This window comes from Bubalus kerabau, chromosome 6 (genome assembly GCF_029407905.1).
Source record: "Bubalus kerabau isolate K-KA32 ecotype Philippines breed swamp buffalo chromosome 6, PCC_UOA_SB_1v2, whole genome shotgun sequence".
In the NCBI taxonomy this organism is placed as follows: Eukaryota; Metazoa; Chordata; class Mammalia; order Artiodactyla; family Bovidae; genus Bubalus; species Bubalus kerabau.
Window position 1 is genome coordinate 108700236 of NC_073629.1, and position 21912 is coordinate 108722147.

Genomic DNA, 21912 nt, shown 5'->3' on the forward strand with positions numbered 1-21912 from the left:
GCCCTCTGCGTGAGTCACTTTCCCCACATGTGTGCATGGCCCATGCCTTCTTCAGGATCTGCTCTAAGGCCACCTTATCTGAGTCCCTTCCTAATCTGGTAAAAGAGCATCTCCTCCCCTGGCCTTCTCCACTCCCCTCACTCTCTTATATACTGTATATTTATTTGGTTTTTTGTCTGGCCCCCTGTCTCTGGTGGCAGGGACTTTATTATTGTATCCCTGGGCCTGGAACAAGGCTTTATACATATTAGATGCTCAGTGAGTATTTGTTAAATACGTGCACGAAGCAGAACATACGATGCATGAGGTAAAGTAAGGTGACCACATAAAGTATTTGAATCACAGCTGGCATTCTAGGAATCCAGGATTCTGAGTCGGCCCAGACACGTGTATAGGAATAGCAACCCCTCAGCACCACTCTTAAGTGACAGTCCTGAGATGCCCATGCTGGGGACACAGTGAAGTAATGGAAGATGGACTTTCAGTCAGAAGCACTGGGTCTGTGTTACGTTAATTAGGGATTTTTGGACTGTTTACTGCTAATCTCAGCATTAATTTTCTCATACTTAAAATGGGAATGTGAAATAATACTATGGAGGATTATATTAATAGTAAATGAAGTCACGTAAAATTGCTTTGTCAGTGATAGACCAATTTCACAAATATTATTGATTTCATGTTATTATAGCTTTTGTTACTCTGGAGCCTGAGTCATGAGATAATTCTTAAACTCTACTAACCATGTTTAAGAATATAAACGATTTCTTCTTAAGAATATCAGGATTTTAAAAATTGAAATAATCCAGGTAGCCTTTGTTTTGAATGTTTTTTTATTCTCTAGACATTTGGAATCTTAGGGACGCTGTAATCAAGTGTTTTATTACATGATAGAATATGGTAAATCCCAATTGTTTGTCAATTAGAATTTTTTTTTCTTTCGCAGGATACAAATCACTCACTTTGTCTGAGGAATTTAAGCCTTCTGTCCACAGATTCTGAATTTCAAGAAAATTCCAATACAGTAAGTGTACCTGTGATATGGATGTTATTAAAATAAATGCAAGAATTGAGCCTCCCTTTGGTGAGAAAATTGAATGAGGCCAGTCTTGGAAGTCTCTCAGATTGAGTTGTGTTCAATTACTAGCCACTTAGGGTGTTTTGATTTTGTTTCCTGATAAGAGCTCTCATTGGAGAGGTTGTTCTCTCCGACGCATAGTGCCTTTTGGCCCAGATCACTCACTCGATAACCTCCTGCACCAGAAAATAACTTCTTTATTTATTTAGCAAATATTTATTGAGTGCCTACTCCAGTCGGGCATATCAGACCAGCCCTCCCACAGAAAACAACTGTATATGCTGGGCAAAATATGAAGACAACTACGCGAAGGCACCAGAGAGCAACCCAAACAGGCAGAGGCAACATTTGAACGAAGGGGCCACTTGGAAGTTAGCAGTGGCAGAGGATGGTCTCAGGCTTTATGGCTTATCCGTCTCAGAGCAAGCCCAGTTGATACCAAACAAGATGGCTCAGGCTCCGTAAACACTCGCTCTTACTGGAGTGACCACCCGGCGGACAGAGTTCAGGGCTATTGCAGCACCTGGAGAGTTGCGGGGGATGACCTGGAAAGGAGAAAACACACAGGTCAAGTCCCAAGTTCTGTTTGGAGCTGTCTCCAAGCCTCTAGGTGAGCCCTGAACTGTGGGTGTGCGGGGCAGACCCCAAGCAGTCCAGCTGAGGCTAAAGAGCTGGATGAAGCTGCCATCCGCTGCAGGGAAGGCAGAGCTTGGAGTTAGAGCACAGCCGAGTCACTGGCATGTTATAGCACACAACCAAACACTCTTCCAAGGAGTGTAACAGAATCCTGAGTCTCTGCAGCATATCATTTGCAATGTCTAGGGTTATCCAAAATTTGTAAACATAAGACATAGGAGAACATTACCTCTACTCAAGAGAAAAGGTCATTTATGGACTATGGAGACTGACCCCAAGATGAGCCAGATGATAGAATTAGTGGACAGGCATTTATAAGTAGCTCTTAAAATGCTCAAGCATATTAAGGATTGCTTGTAATAATTTAATAAATAGGAACTCTTAGCAGAGAAATAGAAACTATAAAAAAATGTGCCAAATGGGAATTCTGGAATTGAAAATATATCAAAATTTAAAAATTCACCAAATGGGCTCAACAGCAGACTGGAAATAACAGAAGAAAGACTCAGTTGAACTGAAGAGACATGAATAGAAATTAACCAATCTGAAGCCCCCCGCCCCCCCCAAAAAAAGCACTTTGTATGATTGTTTGGCATATTCACATTTCAGAGCTGATGCTCTAAGAGTACTGGGCCAAGATTGCCCTCTAAACCACACGGGGTAAGATTTCTGGGCATAATGTCTCCTTAATATCAGAGATCATGGGAAATGGTTGAGGTATTCACTCCCTGACTGGGACTTAACACATGACCGAGGAGCTTTCTGGAGCCCTGACGTCACCAGGTGAGGAACCATATGAGGGGACATTGAGAACTTGTGAAAAAGGAAAGCATTTTCTATCCATAATTTACAACAGCAAGAGAGAGCCCTGTTTTTCTCCCCTGGGATCAAATTATATGTTGTGTCCTTGTCTTCCAGTGTTTAGTCTTTCAGACTAAGACCAAAGTTCCTTGAATAGGATGGATTTTGCCTTGCCTGCTTTAAAAGAAATGATAATGAGTTGTTAAAATTAAATGATATATTTTTATGAGATCATCATTTTCCAGGTTCCTGGGCAGCCTACATGTTTCTGTGTGTCCTGGGTGTGAATTTGAGCTGAAGCTCTGAGGAACGGCCCACTGGGCCTGTTGGCCCCTGAGCCTCAGGATCCATCCTGTTCCCAAACAGCTCAGTGTTCTCATGTCTCTCGCTCCAGGCCACAGAGGCTCAACCTGTTCTTCGCTCCTAACTTGAGGGGGTGGTTCCAACTCTCTCTGCCCCCAGGATTATTGCCCTGAAGCCTGGCAGTGGCTGAGTCAGTCCCTTTGGCACTTACCTTTTTTAATTAAAAAAAAAAACCAACCTGTTTATGGAGGTATAATATACATACAGAAAAGTACACCTGTCATAAATGTGCAGCTTGATGAGTCATCACAGTTCATCATATTCCTGTAACTGTCGCAGGAGGGAAAGTGTGGGGACAAGAGGATGGTCACATCTGAGTCCCTGGGACAGCCACCAAGTGTAGGTTCTTGGCTTTGTGCACGAAGGAATTCAAGAGTGAGCCATAGTAGAGTGAAAGAAGGGCTCTTCAGGGAGGAAACTCTTCAGGGAGTACTCAAGAGTGTGGATCATTTCGGAAGGCAAGAGAGGCCCAAGAGGCAGCAGGGTATCGGGCCGTCAGAATTTATAGGGGTGGGTAATTACATAGGCTAATGAGTAGGAGGAGTATTCCAGCTATCTTGGGGAAAGGGTGGGGATTTCCAGGAATTGGGCCACTGCCCACTGTTTGACCTTTATGGAAGACAACTCATGGCCATTTTCGACCTAGTTATTTGTAATCACTTTATGCTGTGTCCTCAGGCCATGCCACTGGGCTTCCCTGGTGGCTCAGCAGGGAAGAATCTGCCTGGGAATGCAGGAGACACAGGTTCCATCCCTGGGTCAGGAAGATCCTCTGGAGAAGGAAATGACAACCCACTCCAGTATTCTTGCCTGGGAAATCCCATGGACAGAAGAGCCTGGTGGGCTACAGTTCCACAGGGTCGCAAAAGAGTTGGACACAACTGAGTGACTAAACAACAACAGGCCATGACATTCTTTTAAAGGTTGTGCCCTGCCCCTTCCTGTGTCGTAACCAGCATGCAAATAAGCAAGTAGAATATTCCCAACACCCTAGAAACCCCCATCAGATCCCTTAACAGCCGTTACCTCTTCCTAAGGATAACCACTATCTTGGCTTCTCACAACCTAAGATGAATTTTGCCTGTTTTTATGTTTTCTATAATTTGAATGTGGCCTATACTCATTTCTCCTGGCTTCTTTCTTGCAACATTTTGTTTGAGGAATTAATCCATGTTATTGCATAAAATAATATATAGATTATTTGTTCTCATTGTTGAACAGTTATTCAGTTTTAGTTCAGTCGCTCAGTTGTGTCCGAGTCTTTGCGACCCCATGAACCACAGCATGCCAGGCCTCCCTGTCCATCACCAACTCCCGGAGTTCACCCAAACCCATGTCCATTGTGTCGGTGATACCATCCAACCGTCTCATCCTCTGTCGTCCCCTTCTCCTCCTGCCCTCAATCTTTCCCAGCATCAGGGACTTTTCAAATTAGTCAGCTCTTCGCATCAGGTGGCCAAAGTATTGGAGTTTCAGCCTCAGCATCAGTCCTTCCAATGAACACCCAGGACTGATCTCCTTTAGGATGGACTGGTTGGACCTCCTTGTAGTCCAAGGGACTCTCAAGAGTCTGCTCCAACACCACAGTTCAAAAGCATCAATTCTTCGGCGCTCAGCTTTCTTCACAGTCCAACTCTCACATCCATACATGACCACTGGAAAAACCATAGCCTTGACCAGATGGACCTTTGTTGACAAAGTAATGTCTCTGCTTCTTAATATGCTAGGTTGGTCAAAACTTTCCTTCCAAGGAGTAAGTGTCTTTTAATTTCATGGCTGCAGTCACCATCTGCAGTGATTTTGGAGCCCAAAATAAATTTTAGAGCCACTATTTCCACTGTTTCCCCATCTGTCTGCCATGAAGTAATGGGACCGGATGCCATGATCTTTGTTTTCTGAATGTTGAGCTTTAAGCCAACTTTTTCACTTTCCTCTTTCACTTTCATTAAGAGCCTCTTTAGTTCTTCTTTACAATTGTGTCATCTGCATTCTGAGGTTATTGATATTTCTCCCGGCAATCTTGATTCCAGCTTGTGCTTCTTCCAGCCCAGCATTTCTCATGATGTACTCTGCATATAAGTTAAATAAGCAGGGTGACAATATATAACCTTGATGTACTCCTTTTCCTACTTGGAACCAGTCTGTGGTTCCATGTCCAGTTCTAACTGTTGCTTCCTGACCTGCATACAGGTTTCTCAAGAGGCGGGTCAGGTGGTCTGGTATTCCCATCTCTTGAAGGATTTTCCACAGTTCATTGTGATCCACACAGTCAAAGGCTTTGGCATAGTCAATAAAGGAGAGATAGATGTTTTTCTGGAACTCTCTTGCTTTTTTGATGATCCAGCAGATGTTGGCAATTTGATCTCTGGTTCCTCTGCCTTTTCTAAAACCAGCTTGAACATCTGGAAGTTCATGGTTCATGTATTGCTGAAGCCTGGCTTGGAGAATTTTGAACATTACTTTACTAGCATGTGAGATGAGTGCGATTGTGCGGTAGTTTGAGCATTCTTTGGCATTGCCTTTCTTTGGGATTGGAATGAAAACTGACCTTTTCCAGTCCTGTGGCCACTGCTGAGTTTTCCAAATTTGCTGGCATATTGAGTGCAGCACTTTCACAGCATCATCTTTCAGGATTTGAAATAGCTCAACTGGAATTCCATCACCTCCTCTAGCTTTGTTCATAGTGATGCTTCTTAAGGCCCATTTGACTTCACACTCCAGGATGTCTGGCTCTAGGTGAGTGATCACACCATTTTGATTATCTGAGTCGTGAAGATCTTTTTTTGTACAGTTCTTCTGTGTATTCTTGCCACCTCTTCTTAATATCTTCTGCTTCTGTTAGGTCCATACCATTTCTCTCCTTTATCGAGCCCATCTTTGCATGAAATGTTCCCTTGGTATCTCTAGTTTTCTTGAAGAGATCTCTAGTCTTTCCCATTCTATTGTTTTCCTCTATTTCTTTGCACTGATCGCTGAGGAAGGCTTTCTTATCTCTCCTTGATATTCCGGTGTTTGCTATGACCAGTGCATTCTTTTGGCAGAACTCTATTAGCCTTTGCCTTGCTTCTTTCTGTACTCCCAGGTCAAATTTGCCTGTTACTCCAGGTGTTTCTTGACTTCCTACTTTTGCATTCCAGTCCCCTATAATGAAAAGGACATCTTTTTGGGGTGTTAGTTCCAGAAGGTCTTGTAGGTCTTCATAGAACTGTTCAACTTCAGCTTCTTCAGCATTACTGGTTGGGGCACAGACTTGGATTACCATGATATTGAATGCTTTGCCTTGGGAACGAACAGAGATCATTCTGTCCTTTTTGAGACTGTATCCAAGTACTGCATTTTGGACTCTTTTGTTGACTATGATGGCTACTCCATTTATGCTAAGGGATTCCTGCCCACAGTAGTAGATATAATGGTCATCTGAGTTAAATTCACCCATTCCAGTCCATCTTAGTTCGCTGATTCCTAGAATGTCGATGTTCACTCTTGTCATCTCCTGTTTGACCACTTCCAATTTGCCTTGATTCATGGACCTAACATTCCAGGTTCCTGTGCAATTTTGCTTTTTACAGCATCGAACCTTGCTTTTATCACCAGTCCCATCCACAGCTGGGTGTTGTTTTTGCTTTGGCTCCATCCCTTCATTCTTTCTGGAGTTATTTCTCCACTGATCTCCAATAGCATATTGGGCACCTACCGACCTGGGGAGTTCATCTTTCAGTGTCCTATCTTTTTGCCTTTTCATACTGTTCATGGGGTTCTCAAGGCAAGAATACTGAAGTGGTTTGCCATTCCCTTCTCCAGTGGACCACATTCTGTCAGACCTCTCCACCATGACCCGCCCATCTTGGGTGGCCCCGCAGGGCATGGCTTAGTTTCACTGAGTTAGACAAGCTGTGGTTCATGTGATCAGATTGGCTAGTTGTGATTGTGGTTTCAGTGTGTCTGCCCTCTGATGCCCTCTCTCAGCACCTACCATCTTACTTGGGTTTCTCTTACCTTGGATGTGGGGTATGTCTTCACGGCTGCTCCAGCAAAGCGCCTAACCGTTGGTACGCTACATGAATATAAGAGTGTGTTCTGTCTCCTGCCCTTGGGCGTCTGGAAAGTTTCTAGTTTGGAGCTGTTACAGTAGTACTGCTGTGAAAACTCTTGTACATCATCTTCTGAAGTCACAGACTCATTCCTTTTAAACAGTGTTATTCCTGTAATGATTCATAAACAACTGGAACAACAAAAAAAATAACAACCATGAAGAAGTCGCAGAGCTTGCGGCTTAGTGGCAGGTTGTTAGCTCACTGTGTTTCCAACTGGGTGGTGCATCTATATTGGGTTATAAAATAGTGGGTTATAATCAACATTTTGAGAACAGCAATAGAATAGAAAATAGAGAAGACATTGCAGATCATAAGGACAGGCTCTGTTTCATAGACTTTTGTTTCAGTTATACATTCATATGTATGTAATGTATTTTGTAAATTATATATAATATAAATTATTATATATACCCACTTTAGTATTCTTGGGCTTCCCTGGTAGCTCAGATGGTAAAGAATCCTCCTGCAATGCTTGAGACCTGGGTTCGATCCCTGGTTTGGGAAGACCCCCTGGAGAAGGGAATGGCAACCCACTCCAGTATTCTGGCCTGGAGAATTCCATGGACAGAGGAGCCTGGCAGGCTACAGTCCATGCGGTAGCAAAGAGTCGGACATGACTGAGTGACTTTCACTTTCATAAATTATTATAAATTATATAATTTCCTACTTTGTGTCATGATGAAAGCTTTCAAGGCATTTTCTTGGCCTTTGATTCCTCACTCCCTCTGGACTAGAGGCTGGAAGCCTTACATAGGTTTCTGCCTTCGTGTTACAAAGAATACGAACAAACATTTTGGCCAACCCTATATCACACTGGTCATCAGCTTCACTGAACTTGGAATCTTGCTTTTGTCACTCCTGCTCTACAGAATGTGGAGTGGAGGTGGACCACAGAGGAGAGAATTACTGTTTTTCCCCTTCCCTTAAATAAACTAAAGGGAAGCCTAGAGGTGGTCATTTTATTTGGTGCCTGGCAGGAATCAAGCCCTCAGGGATCTAGGTGTTTTGGTTTTTCATAGCTTTTCAAAGTGCCTCTGACCTTTTCTTAACTGTAAGTTAGAAGGAAACTGGAATGACAGTGGTGAGGATAAGGCTGTTATAATTGTCTGTTATTATGTTTCTTTATATTGTTTGACTCAGCACCATGGGTACATATTAGAATATTATAGATGTTATATAATAACCTTGAAAGATAGTCACAATATATTATTATTATTACATGAGAAAAGCAAGTTCCGAGTAATAGATATTATACAACCCCACTTTTATGTAGGATTTTATCTTTCAGAGCAGGGATCAGCAAACTTTTTTTTTTGTAAAGGGCCAGATAGATGATTTCAGCTTTGTGGCCCATACATTCTCAGCATAACTCCTCAGGTCTGCCGTTGCAGTGCAGAAGCTAAAGAGAGAATTCAAAAGTGAACCAGAGTGCCTATTCCAGTATAGCTTTATTTGCAGAAACAAGCATTCAGCCAGCAAGTCAGTTTGCCAACTCCTGCTTTAGAGTGTTTGAAGACCCAGATCTTCAGTGTCTGAGGCTTAGGGGAATAAATGTCACCTTAGGAAAAGAAGTTAGAAACCAGAAGCATAGCCGAAGATCATTCTCGTCCTGCTGCTCTGTGCTCTCGTGGTGCAGACCTGCTTTTGGATGTGCACCTCATACGTTTGTCTCTGTCTCTGACACAGGGCCAGAATCTCAGCACTCTCTCACCAGCAATCATTTTTGGACCAATGTTCCAGAAGTCAGATGATCCGGCAATTCAGGAAGATCCTCAACAGACAGGTTTGTTACACAGACTCTCTTCCCCCTCAGATCTCTGCACTGGGAAGGAGAATTCACACTTGTTGACACGGTAGATGTCAAGCACAGTGATATATTTCAGGTCCTTTGAATGAAGTGTACTTACATTGAGGGATCACAGAAGGATGGGCTTTTTAGCTCAATTCCATTTTTTTCTTTCCCCTGCTTCCCTCATCAAGGGTTTACTTGAGGATCTACTTTTCCTGGACCCTCAAATGAAGAAGGTCCCGTTTTCCAAAAGCTTTCATTGGCTTCAAAAAGTGAGAGGAGTCGTGAGCACTTTCTTCTGATGTGACACCCCATTCATGAGTGGGTAGAATCCACAAACCAAACTTGAGATATGTAGATCAAATTGTGTTTGAATGAAAATATGTCCCTGAAGCTTCACAGTAGTTAGAAAGTGTGTTCAGTGGTCATATGCCAAGAAAAGAAGGTCTAATCTCTTTTCCACAAAAGCCACAGGACACATATTTTTTATGGTTAGGTCCATACTAGGTCTTCACGTTTAGAAAGTGAGGTTGAAGGTAAAGCCTGGTACTTTGACCAGAGGAGTCATTAGATGAAAAGCAGAGAGCCAGCCTGTCTGCGGTGAAGGAATCGGCTCTAACAGACTTCAGCTGTCTCTGGTGTGGCCCATAGAGACTGTGTTTTTGTGGCTTATATAAGGGTTGGAATGTGTATCTATATTTCTATTTCTTTTTCTTGCCAGCTGCCTTGATTGAAAGTTTTAATGGTGATGCGGAGTCAGTCAGTGATGTTCCGCCATCCACAAGACATTCAGCATCTTTATCTCTTCCACTTATACTGCAGCCTGGCATCCCCGAGCCACCCCAGCCTCTACTACCAGCCTCAGCAGCATCTGCTCCTCTGCCTGCTCCCTCCCTAGGAACTGGCTCCCAGCAAGCTGCATTTGGCAACCCCCCTGCTCTCTCACAACCTCCAGAAGCGCCTGTTGCCCACAGCACGCAGTTTGCTGCCAATCATCAAGAGTTTCTTCCGCGCCTCCAGGCACCGCAGCCCATCGTACCAGGACTCTCTGTTGTTGCTGGGGCCTTGGCGTCAGCAGCGGCAGTGGCATCAGCCATGGCAGCACCACCCCAACCACAAAGTACTACTGAGCCCCTGCCAGCCATGGTCCAGACTCTGCCCCTGGATGCCAATTCTGTCCTAACCAGTAATCCCACTATAACCATCACCCCGACTCCCAGCGCGGCTATCCTGCAGCCCAGCCTGGTCATGGGAGAGCAGAACTTACAGTGGCTACTGAATGGTGCCACCAGCACGCCGCAGGCTCAAGAGCAAATTGTAAGTATGAGGTGGAAAGGGACCCAGTGGGCGAAGTGTATGGGTGGGTGATGTGTTCAGAGGCCTTTACTTCAAAAAAAGAAAACGGCTGTCGTTTCTACCCCGAAACACATCATTCTACCAGTCATCTCCCCCATAATCAAGCAGCGTAAATCCTGGAATGTTGTGGTCAGTACCTATAATAGAGGCCAGAGAAGCAGTTTTCAGATTCACCTAGGTATTTCAGCTGTGGTCTGATTCTGTCAGCTCTGACAGGAGAGCCTGAGAACGTTCTCCAAGGCAGAGTCCAGCCTAGGCTGAGGGACTGATGGGACCTCATTAGATGGAAACAGACCACAGTGGCCAAGTCAGAAGTAATCTGTGCTCCCAGAATCCATCGTAGAGCCATTTTCTACCCAAGTGTGTGGTCTCAATGGCTAAGGACATGACGTGGTTGTTCAACTGAGTATATTTTGAGGGCCTGCCGTATACCAGATACCACACAGGATACTCTTGGAAATCTGGAAAAATGAAAAAAAAACATGATTTCTTTTTGATAAAAACTTATATTCTAGTTAAAGAGGCTAAAATGCCTAAAAGAAAGGTAATGCTACCAGTAGATAAAGTGTCAAATAATAAAAATAATGGTAATAAAAAATAACAATGGCTGTGACTTTTTGAGCCCTTACTGTATGTATGGGCTTCCCGTGCTAACTAAGCACTTATTAAAATTGAGGATCTAACGTGCCAGTCATTACCTTAGGGACCTTATTTTTAGATTATATATATATTTTTTAGGTTTTATCAAACAAATAGTAAGAACTTCCATACACTTCCTGCTCCCTGCCCACCCCCAGCCTAGTTTCCCTCATTATTAACAGCTTGTATCAATGTGGTACTGTTATTGTAAGTGAATTAATATTGATAAATGATTATTAACATCTGTATATGTTTGTATCTCTAGATGTCACCCCCCCCCATGTTAAGTATTTTAAGCACAGCAATCCTAGGAAGTAGATATGATTTTATCAATGGAGACCTGAGACCCAGAGAAGTTAAGCGACTAGTCCAAGGTCACGCAGCTTATAAATGGCAAAGCCTAGGCAGACCAGTCCCAGAATCCATGCTCCTGATTGCCACCTTGTGCTGCCAGATGAGGGGTTCAGAGACTAAAGGCTTGTTGGGTGGCCATACACGCCAGGTGAGCCTTCTTGAGGTGTGAGCAGGAATTAAGTGGAGGAAAGGCCGCACTGAGCAGGAGTAGGTCTGGGCGGATGTATGATGCTGCCAAACAAACCGGAAAGGCAGGTTGGAGCAAAATGGCAAGAGCACTCAAGTTCCATAAACGGGATGGGCGCCACCACCTCTGGAGGCACCCTAGTTCCAGTTTCAGATGGCCAGCGTCCTTGGAACGGCCTCTTCAGCATTGTGATCCAACCTGCCTCCAGGTGGTTGGGTTTCTTGGTGTTACTATTGTTTTCATTATTTAAAATTATTTTCAGGGACTTCTCAGGCAGTCCAGTGGTGAAGGCTCAGCACTTTCACTGCAAAGGGCAACCCCTGGTTGGGGAACTAAGATCCCGCATGCTACACGACACGGCCAAAAAAATATTTTTTTTCCCATTATTTTTTACTGTTCTTTATTTGCTGATGGCTGTATACAGAAAATGATCCTACTATCTCATTTATGATCATGGCATTTTTTTTTTTTTCTATTTTCTTCCAGTTTTATTGAGATACAATTGATAGCAGAGTATAAGTTTGAGGTGTACAGCATAATAATTTGACACACGTTTAGTGAGCATCCATCATCACATGATAGATACAAAGTTAAAGATACAGGAAAAAATGTCTGAGTGTGAGAACTTTCAGGGTTCACTGCTTAAGGAGCTTTTGTATATAACATACAGCAGTGTTAATCGTGTCCATCACATTGTGCCTTGTGCCTCTAGTATGTGATCTCTTAACTGGAGGTCTGGCTCTTCACTGCTTTCATCCAACTCCCCCTCTCCCCACCCGGCCCCTGCCTCCTGGAAGCACAAAACTGATCTTTCAGTGAGTCTGTTTGTTTGTTTGTTTTGAAGTACAATGGACCTGCCTCTGTTCCTGTTAGACAACACAGTGATATTTCTGTACATTTCAAAGTGATCACCGCGATAAGTCTAGTCACCATATGTGACACCACCACACATGTCACCACCCAAAGGTTTACATACTTACTGCCTGTATCCCCCACACTGCACCTTTCATACCCATGACATGTGTGTTTTGCAACTGGCCTTTTGCAGTTTTTACTCCCCCTCGCCTGTTTCTCTCCTCCCCTCGGCAACCACGTGCATCCATGGTTTCTTTATCTCCTTTTTCTGGATCTGTGCTGCCCTGGGGAATTGCATGGAACAGCTTCTTATTTTTCCACCCAGTTCATTTTCATGTGGGCTTCCCTGGTGGCTCAGACAGTAAAGAATCCGCCTGCAATGTGGGAGACCTGGATTTGATCCCTAGCTTGGGAAGATCCCCTGCAGGAAGGCATGGCAACCCACTCCAGTATTCTTGCCTGGAGAATCCCCATGGACAGAGGCTACAGTCCATAGGGTCTCAAAGAGTGGGACATGACTGAAGTGACTAAGCACATGTTCGCTTTCATGTATTTGTATGTGAGTCTCATTCCTCCATAATTGTTTCAGAATGTCTTCCCCTATAACTTAGCCAGAAGTGTTCATATTCCTCCTAGACTCATCCTAGAGGCACTTTTTATTTTCCTTAAAAGGACGAAAGATAAAGCCCTTTTTAATATGACTTGGAGAAAGCAAAAACCCTATAGCCAGTTGAATAGGAAGTGTCCTAAAGTGAGGTGTGATTTCTGGGCACAACTTGATGGTCCTACTTAGTAATCATATGTACAGCTAGTATTTGCTGAATCCCCATGGTGTGCCCCAGGCTTCATATGCATCATCTCATTTCATCCTTTTGGGGCCTTTGGGAGAGTCTTTGGGTTGTCATCCCAGTTTTTACAGGTGAGGAAACCAAGACTAAGAGGTTAAATTACTTGCCTGATATCAAAAACTAATAAGTGACCAAGCTTGAACTTGAATCCTGGTGAGGCTAAGTCCAGGGCTCACCCTTGAGCACCATTCTGTGCAGCTTAAACCATGCTGCCTAGGGCCTTCATAGGTCTTCTGCCTATGAGAGGAAGTCTTGGCCTGTCCTTAGCATGCAGCTTAGTTCTCAAGGGGTAAAAAGAACTTCGGGAGTCAACAGGGAGTAGAGAACTTAGAGGGGAAACTAGCCCTCAGGCTCCCCCTGAGAAGACCGTCCACTTGAGAAAAGCAACCTTGGAGGAGCCTTTGTGCACATAGAACCTACTGGATTAAGCAGCTGGGAGACAGCCAAGAAGTAGGGGACAAAGACAGCTACATTGTTAGCACTGAATGTCCAGCAGTGTGGTGACCTCATGTCAGAGCACAAACAAAACATCGCTCAGTGCAAAAATCCCTGAACACTGAGGGTTTTCTGTCCTCATGGATGACTGTTACAATTGGGGAGGCGTCATGTCCTTGGGGATCTATCATATCTGAGTAGCCATAAATGTGATTTTTTTTCCCCAGCAGCAAGCACCTAAAGTCGAGAAGGTGTTTTTTACCACTGCAGTACCAGTAGCCAGTAGCACAGGTACGTAATTCTGCGTTAGCTGTAAATGCAAGTCAACTCTCTGGGCCCCCTGAGGCACAGTTAGTTAATCTTGCTTTGCCCTGGATTTTAATTTCTTTTAAATTACATTTTAATTTCTTTTAACTTACATTTATCATGTATTATTTTTCTGTTAGAGTATTTCATATTCTTAAAGCTATTGAAAGTTACTGCATTTATAGCATAAATACCACATTTAACCTTCTTTAACTAGTAATGGTTCTTTCCCTTTTACATGTAGCCTTTAATATAGCCAGAAAAAAGTGTGAATCACAGTTAATGCTAAAGACAGAAGTTATTAATTCACTGGACTCTTTTCTAATTACAGTAATGAAGAAATAGCATCTGGGTCAGAAACTCCTATAAAGCTAAAGGGTCCTTTTTCTCAAACTCTTTCTTTTATACATTAGAAAACTTAGGCTCTGAAAGATGAAATGAGTCCCCCAAAGGCATCAGTGAGTTTGTGGCAACGCCAAAGCATTAGTTCTCAGACAGGCCTTGCCCCTGACCTGTTCTCTTGCCCCGTGGTCTCAAGCTCTTTTGAGACACACAAAGCCTGTCTAAGTTCAGAGTGTGCTTGTGCACAACAGACAGGAAAAAGAAGAGGAATGTGTGCACAAATGTGTCAGAGACCATGGCTGCAAAGTTGAGCAGGATGTCCTAAAGGAGGTCAGAGCCTCTGGGCAGGCAGGGCTAAATCTGCACACGACAGTGCCCTCGGGCCAGCCCTAAGGTATAAGCCTGCTGCAAACACTGCCTGGAGGCACTGGGAGAGGAGGGGAATGAACTCAGAGATGAGTTAAGTTCTCCAGAAGAATTGAGGCAGAAGGACGAGCTGTCGAGCCCAGAGCTTTGAAGAACATGCAGAGAGAGGCGTCCACTGTGGCTGGCATGGTGGGTGTCTGGGAGAGTGGCCAGAGATGAAGCTAGGAGACTAGGGTGCATTTAGATGTGTGGCTTTTCTGTCTTGGAGGGGATGGGGAGTGTCAGAGGCTTCTTACTTGAGGAAGAACGCGGTCCAATTTAAAGCAGAACAAAACCCGGAGCGTGGCATCCAGCCCTTCCCATCGTTCTGCCTCCTCGGTGCTCAGCTAGTCTCACACCCTCCTGTCCTCTTGCCCTTGCCCTTGCCCTGCGGCTACTTGAAGAGCAGTCTCTCTCGCCTCTCTCGCAGGGAGCGCTGTACAGCAGATTGGCCTCAGTGTTCCTGTGATCATCATCAAACAAGAGGAGGCCTGTCAGTGTCAGTGCGCGTGCCGGGACTCTGCCAAGGAGCGGGCGGCCGGCAGGAGGAAGGGCTGTCCTTCCCCGCCCCCTCCCACGCTGAGCGCCCAGCCTCCTGACGGGCCCAGCCTGAAGCTGCCACCACAGACTTTCTCCCCACCCCCGATCCCCCTGTCATCCTCTTCTACTGCCGCCGCCTCCTGTGAGCAAAGCAGACAGGCGGTGACTCCTTCAGACCCGCAGACAGAGCCGCTCCGTGCCATAGATATGTCAGAGTTTCTGTCCCTCCAGAGCCTGGACACCACTTCCAATCTGATTCCCATTGAAGCACTACTGCAGGAAGAGGAAGAGATGGGCCTGACCAGCAGTTTCTCCAAGTGAAAGGCCCGCATGTGCTCCCCTCCTGGAACAGGCCGAGCAGGAAGCAGGAGGTGTGTGATGCGTAACATCGTGGGGGTCAGCAATTTGAAGGATGAAGAAATCTACTGTTTGTAATCCTCACCTTTCAGACGTATTTTCTTTATTCGAATCCCAGGAGCATCCATTTTTAATGAACTGATCTTTGGAAAAAACAAAACAAAAACACAAAAAAAAGCTAAGTTATAAATGAACTGTTTGGCTGCACTGTATGTCACTTTTGCTTATTGTCATGTGAACTTGGAAATTAAGGTTACTCGTATGCATAAAAATTCTAAATGAAAGGGTGTGGTTTCCATCAATCTGATGCTGCCCATCACTTGCACTGGGGTCTTCGTAGTTTGGGCAGTGGAGTTCAGTGTGTCGGATGTTGCGGTGCCCTGTGTGTCTTTTGAGGCTGAAGCTTGCTTGCAGGGCCAGACCCTCACTCCATCCAAGAGGCAAGTGGCAAAGGCAGTTCAGACAGCCGTGAGCTGGACAGGGATCGGGCGAGCTGGTTTTGTGGTCTGTGCTTGGTGATGGTGGAGCTGAGGGTGACTATGGCTGATGTCACCCTGCAGCCAGCGGCATCACAAACGGGCATCCAAAATCCTGGTCCGAGGCTGTGGGGAGTGTCCGCTTCCTTCGGAGCCCTAGCAAGTTGTTGACTGCTCTCTGTCTGTCCCTGACACCTGTGCAGAGCAGGCTCTATCAATGTGATCATACTGTTTGCTCTGGGTTCTCGCTTCTCTCTCTCCTGGTTGCCAGGGCTTGCAGATCACAGTGATGAATTTTTCTTGGGGATCATCCCTGTTTTGTCCTAGAGTGGACATGTGGTTTATGGCCAGTTGCTGGCTGGTGGTCTGCCTTCCTTGAATGGTATCTTCTTCCTCAGAGCAGAAGAGCTGCATTTTGCTGATCAGGAGAAGGTGCGGCTTGATGGGAGTGATGTTCGGTTGGCATGTCATCGGCAGGCCAGGTATCCTGGTTCTGGGTTCCAGCCAGGCTTTTGGTTGCCCCCACCACCCCACCATCTCTGCCTCTTACCCCTCTGGATTTTGCATACAGCCTAGTACAGTGCAAAGAAGGATGTGACTTGCTCGGCTTAGTCATATGATTTCTAAACAGAAAAAAGAAAAAAAAAAAAAAAACACAAAGCGATGATCTTCTACTCAGGGTAAAACAAAAAATTTCCCTTCCACCAAAAAGCCTGAAATGTTGCAATAAGTTATCTCATTTGGAATGTTTCATTAAGTTGTGTTATAGGGAAAAAAATTTTTTTTATTTGTGTATAGAATTATATCCATCTCTCTGCCTTTGGCTCCGAGTCAGTCATTGCCTCTTAAAACATAAAATACAATCCACACTAAAATGGAAAGTTTCTCTTAACTGGCTATATTAATGTAGTCACGAGTGCTCCCCACACTCACTGAACTCAGAAACTAGGTATGGCCCAAGGTCTAACGAGGCCTCTGCCTCCCAAGGGCCTCGTCCCTCCCTTGAGCGAGCAGCAGGGTGCCACACACAGGGCTGCCCTACTGAGTCAGCGACGTTGGGCAGAAAGCAGCCGTGATTTCGCCTTCCTATTTCACTCCCTAAGGTGACGAGATCTGCATTTGTCACTCTCCTGTTCCCTGCACCATTACTCAGGGCCAACCAAGACAGTATCTAGAGTAATCATTTACCTGGGAGCCAGGGGCCCTGCTTTTAACAGGATGTTCAGGGACAGATTCGGATGAGAGGGCAGACGTGGTAAATGTGACTGCCATGGAGAGAAGTGGGCTTTACTACAAGCAGCTGGTGGTTTCTCACTCCTGGGGTCTAGTCAGGAGAATCTGTTTCTTTTTTGACCCTTTGCATTCTCCTGTCCAAAAAACTGGTGGGTTCTGGGTGACCAGTGACCTCCGCAGAAGTTGATAAGGCAGGAGGAACCTTCTGTTACCACAGTGGGTTCGTCTCCCTGGAAAACAGCTGCTGAGTATGGGTTGTCCTTGGCTGTCGCTCAGCCTTGAGCTCGTGGGAAGCTTTGCGGTAGGTCCCTGGCTGTTTTCTCTACACCTTCTGAGAGACAGCAGCACAGTGGGGTCCCAAGACACCTCCCCATGCGCGCACCCTAGGCTCACCTGAGATGTGGCTCCTGGGAGCTGAGGTGGAAAACAGGAGCCCGGTGAAGGCCGTTGGAAGTGCCCATGGTTGAAATATTGCTTCCCCACTGCTGTGCTTGTGTTGGGCCTGCTCGGGTCAGTGACTTTTCTGCTCGCCTAAGGTTGAGGGTGGTGAAGAAGCAGAGTTTTAGGCTGACAGATTTTTCTAGTTGAAGTATCTGCCTTTTGAGGGCGACTGATTACAGGGGGGCTTTTGAAAACATCAGGGATATGCTTAACATGCTAGTGAGTGGTTGTGAAGAGCAGGTTTACTCCACAGGGTAGGCAGTCTCATTTCCTTCCTCTTCTAGCACTCATCCCCACCCTACCCCCCTTCTATCAGCCTGGTCTCTAGTGCCAAGGGCCTTGGAGAAGAGAGGGCCACTGAAAATGGAGCCACAAAGAGCCTTCATGAAGAGTGGTTTTCAAACCCAGGAACGATCCTAGGGTGAAGCTAGGGAAGGTGTGCAGACTTCCAGCAGGTAAAATCGCGCCTTTTTTCTTCCCACGGTAACCTTAATCATACGCCCCGTAGACTGAGACTTTCTGCTCCCACTGGCATCTCCAGTTAGACTGCCCCTTTATAGGGTGCTAGTCAGCCTGGGGAATTTGGGGGTTTGTGGGCTTGGCAGGTGGCCGCAAACTTCGGCTGGCACCACCAAATTGCCTTAGTGAATTTGGCCCTTCCCAGGTAGGTGAGGGAGGCATCGAGGGAAAGTGGCCCTACCTTTCCTGGCAGTTTGGCCAACCTCTCGGGGGCATCAGTAGTTTGATGACAGGAATTGGTGTCACTCATTGAATCCCACCCCACCCCACCCCATCCCCCCTTTAGAAGGAGATCATGGTACAAAGCCCAGGAGGGGCCTTAAGGTGTGAAGAGTGCTCTGGGTAGAAGAAAGGGACTTCTTTTCACCATCTCTGGAGAGTTAATAGACTGGAGAGTTTTATTTTCAGGGTCAAGGCAGCAGACTGATGGGGATAATGGGCGGGTGGGTTTTTCTGAGAGATTTTGTATAATGCTGAATGTGTCCAAAGGGACGGGTTTGCAGAACCTCATATTGGTATATTAAAGAAATAATTTTTAAAAAAAAGCACTTTAGGTTATTTTATCTTTAACTCAATTGCTGCAATTTCTTTTGTGTGTATATATATATACATATATATACTTTCCACAAAGTTTTATTTTTTGCTCAGAAAAAAAGTTAAATTGAGGTGTGACAAGAAAAGCACTTACCTTGGTGCAATATGTGTAGCTTGACGGTCGTTGTCCCATGTGACCCTGGCCTGGCCGCGTTTTTCCACTCTATCAGCCCTGTGCTATGAGGCTGTCCATAGGGAAACACTATTATGCATTCTCAGCAACTGCTCAATCTATGCAAGCCTTCCCTGTGTGCCCAAGGGCACCCCCTCAGGCTCTCTGAAGAACTGCTGCGGGCCCTGTTTTCTTCTGCTGACTGTTGAGGCCCTTTTTCATCACTTTTGCTTGGCCGTTAGCCATCTTTCCCCCTTCACCGTTAACACAGTGATGCCTGAAAGGAAGAAACCGGTTGTTCCTAGGTAGACACCTGGCACTTTCTAGACTTTTACATTTGTAATCAGGTCCATTGTCCTTAATCCTAAAGACTTCTCCAGAGTCACTGAAATCATTGATTGTGGAACTGCAACAATATTGTTAATGAGTTTACAGTTTTTCTACACCACCAATCAGAAATATGTTTGGGGAAGGTGGTGGGGGTCACAACCCTAGCCATCCTGTCGGCTCTTTAAGCAAAAGCCTCCAGCCCTCATTGAATCCAGTAAACAAAGCTGTTAATAATCTGCTTTATGAACTTTCTTCCTTCCCTCTCACTCCTCTCCCCTCCCATTTTATCTTCAGTTTTCAGGCTACTAACGAATAGAGAAGTTTTAAAACATACTTCAGCCAAAGCAGAAAGATTTCCATAGATCATATGCAAATAGTTCTGCTATGACATAGACCAGAAATTGACCATTCCTAAATATTGGGGAGGGGAGAGGCAACAAAACTGAATTAAGCATATTTCTGATTGGTCGTCAGTTTAGCCTCTTTTCTCTTGCACATGTTGGGAGGCAAGAGAAGGGGTCCCATGTTTCTTCTGAAACCTTTTGGGGAAGCTGATGATCACTGTTTGGGCATTTCTGTTACTCCTGTTCAAGAGAGGGCTTCTCAGTCTGCACTGAAAAATGCAAATTAAACTGGATCTTTATGTCATTGTGTACATAGTACAAGCTTTTTTTACTGGAAGCAAAGTTTAAAACCACACACTGCCCTTTTGGTGGTGTGCTTGCTGGGCCCCAAATTGGGTGATGTCATGTCACTTTCTCAGCTCAATGCAGTTTCTACTCTTTTTCTTACGGGGAAATTTTTTCATAAAATCTTTTCTTCACCAAACCCAGGGGTGTTTTCTGCAATATCCTTGTTATCCTCATAGTGGTGCCAAGTCCAAGAGGCCTCTCTTGCCCTTTTCCCCTGTGTCCTCAGGCCTCCCCAGGGCGCTGTTTGACTCAACAGTCTACATCCTTTGTTGTGTTTTGGAGAATATGGGGGTGGGAGATCGGAATTCAAGGTGGCTGTTCTTTTTCCCTGTAAACTCCTAGTTCCTGTTTGGGGAAGGTGGCTGGAAACAGGGTTTTGCTGAATCTCTGGCTCAGATTTTCTGGCCAGGAGAGGCAAGACCCACAACAACCTTCTTTTTTTGACACACACTAGTCATTGGCCAGAGGTCTTGGTTGAAAGTTTTTTAAAATCCCAAATAGTTTTATTTGGATTATGTAAAAGCCTACCAAATTTATTTGTGAAACATGGGAACAACGGACTTCCACTGAGCGATATGAAAACGTTACAGGTTCAGTACTTCCAAAGGAAGAAACCTCTAAACCCAAAAAAGAATAAATATGAATTTGTATTTTTGAAGAATGTGAAATAATGGTGTTTGCTTAATTGCTCATTTTGTATAAACTTAATATTGTACTTTAAAATATCTGCTAAGAAGTGAAAATTTAACTTTTTGGAATTGAAAAAAGCAATATTAAATACTAATGAAATCCTAATTAAATGCTTATTTAAATCTGGTAGTATCTGTGGCATTTCTTCCCAACCCTACCCATGGCTGACAGTTTTCAACCACTTCCCCACTCCCCAGGCATCAGAGTTTTTAGAGGGGACAGAAAGGAAAGGTCGGTCACCAGGAGAGTCTGCAGGATTCCTTTTAATAAAGGCTCTGCTAAAAGTGTTTTGTGGGGCTAGGAACCCCCAAAGCATGAAATGGACATGTAACACCACCTGGATCCCCCAGAACAGGTCAGATAATTCTGGCGAGCACTGCTGGTCTGCCCAAATCTGGGTAATCAGACTGGGTATTCATTCGTCAGCTACATTTCAGAGCTCAGCACTGCCTTCAGCCAGGATGAAGTGGGAGTGAACCCAGCTGCTAGCAAGCTGCCTCCCCAGGCTGACAGCCAAATACCAGCCATTGCCAGTGAAGACTGGCCCCTTTATTGAAAGGGAGTTGTTCAGAGTCCAGCCACCAGCCCCGGGGAGGGAGAGAAGATAGGGCGCCCGGCTCGGGGATGGTCAAGGCTCCGCAGCTCCATCGCTAGCATCCTTTGGAAAGCCACCTCTGGAGGAGACAGCTGGCTGGGAGGGCGCTCCAGGTTTGGCTGAGACATTCTGATTGGAACGGGGGGTGGGGGGGGGGGGAGAGAAAAGAAAAAGTGAGGTTGGGAGGAAAGGCCTTGGATTAGGCCCCGAAAGAGATGGCCATTTGGCATATGGATAGCACTTAACTTTTTCAAAGCCTCTCGTCCAGATGAAAGGCAGTAGGGGGTTAAGCAGTGGGGACACTCGTCCACCCTCCAGGGGAAGCCAGGGCTTAGCAACTGCGGCCAGTGGGCAGTCCCCACCTCCCAGGCCCAGCCCAGGGTGGGCACTGACCCCGCCACCAGCCGGCTCCGGGCGCCGGCGGCCCAGCTGCCGTAGCATCTCCTCGCAGGCGGCGATGGTGTCCAGGAGCTGCCTCTGCCGCTGCTCCACGGCGTCCAGCAGCTGCTGGGCGCGCTCATCCCGGGGCGGCTGCGGGGGTGGCCTCCCGCCGAGCCCCAGCCCCGCCTTCCCACGGTCCACGCCGGCAGCCTCCCTGCCCGGGAGAGAGCGAGACAGACGGTCAGGGCCGGCGCTTGCGCCGGGTCAGAACCCCTTCCCCCCGCCCCGACGGGCCCCCTCTCACCCCCGTGACCAGTCTGAGCCCGGGCCCCATTCCATCTCCGCCTGCGCGGCCCGACCACCGCCCCCCTTTCGGCCGCCCCCACCCCCCGGCCCCCAGCGCTGCGCTAGGACTCTGCAAAGCAGCGCCCCGCCCCGTCCCCACCGGTCTCCTTCAATCCTCTTGG

The 21912-nt window shown here is 45.9% G+C and overlaps 3 protein-coding genes across 4 annotated transcripts in view; 1 reads left to right on the forward strand and 2 right to left on the reverse strand.

The window, feature by feature from the left end:
• Window positions 1–20023, forward strand: part of MTF1 (metal regulatory transcription factor 1) — a 43993-nt gene extending 23970 nt beyond the window's left edge. The window contains exons 7-11 of one of the 2 annotated variants that reach the window (XM_055586334.1): window positions 944–1021; window positions 8656–8752; window positions 9480–10075; window positions 13660–13723; window positions 14916–20023. In XM_055586334.1, the coding sequence (XP_055442309.1) occupies window positions 944–1021; window positions 8656–8752; window positions 9480–10075; window positions 13660–13723; window positions 14916–15346 (1266 nt within the window). In that variant the 3' untranslated portion in view covers window positions 15347–20023. The remainder of the gene's footprint in view (window positions 1–943; window positions 1022–8655; window positions 8753–9479; window positions 10076–13659; window positions 13724–14915) is intronic. The other variant, XM_055586335.1, reaches the window with a different exon arrangement.
• Window positions 1–21912, reverse strand: part of UTP11 (UTP11 small subunit processome component) — a 250829-nt gene that overhangs the window by 145627 nt on the left and 83290 nt on the right. The window lies entirely within an intron of this gene.
• On the reverse strand, window positions 20718–21807 carry C6H1orf122 (chromosome 6 C1orf122 homolog). Its single transcript, XM_055586347.1, has 3 exons — window positions 21750–21807; window positions 21458–21659; window positions 20718–21193 (listed from the first exon to the last, which is right to left on the reverse strand). Exons 1-3 carry the CDS (start codon window positions 21782–21784, stop codon window positions 21098–21100), a joined length of 333 nt encoding a protein of 110 aa, XP_055442322.1. The 5' UTR covers window positions 21785–21807; the 3' UTR covers window positions 20718–21097.

What these genes read in the sequence shown, in the direction of transcription:
- C6H1orf122 (XM_055586347.1), bottom strand. Translation starts at nt 21,784, where the DNA reads ATGGAATGGGGCCCGGGCTCAGACTGGTCACGGGG. An exon ending in GGCTCAGACTGGTCACGGGG is followed by an intron (nt 21,660 to 21,749) that starts GTGAGAGGGGGC and finishes TCTCCCGGGCAG; the next exon opens with GGAGGCTGCCGGCGTGGACC. An exon ending in CGGAGCCGGCTGGTGGCGGG is followed by an intron (nt 21,194 to 21,457) that starts GTCAGTGCCCAC and finishes CGTTCCAATCAG; the next exon opens with AATGTCTCAGCCAAACCTGG.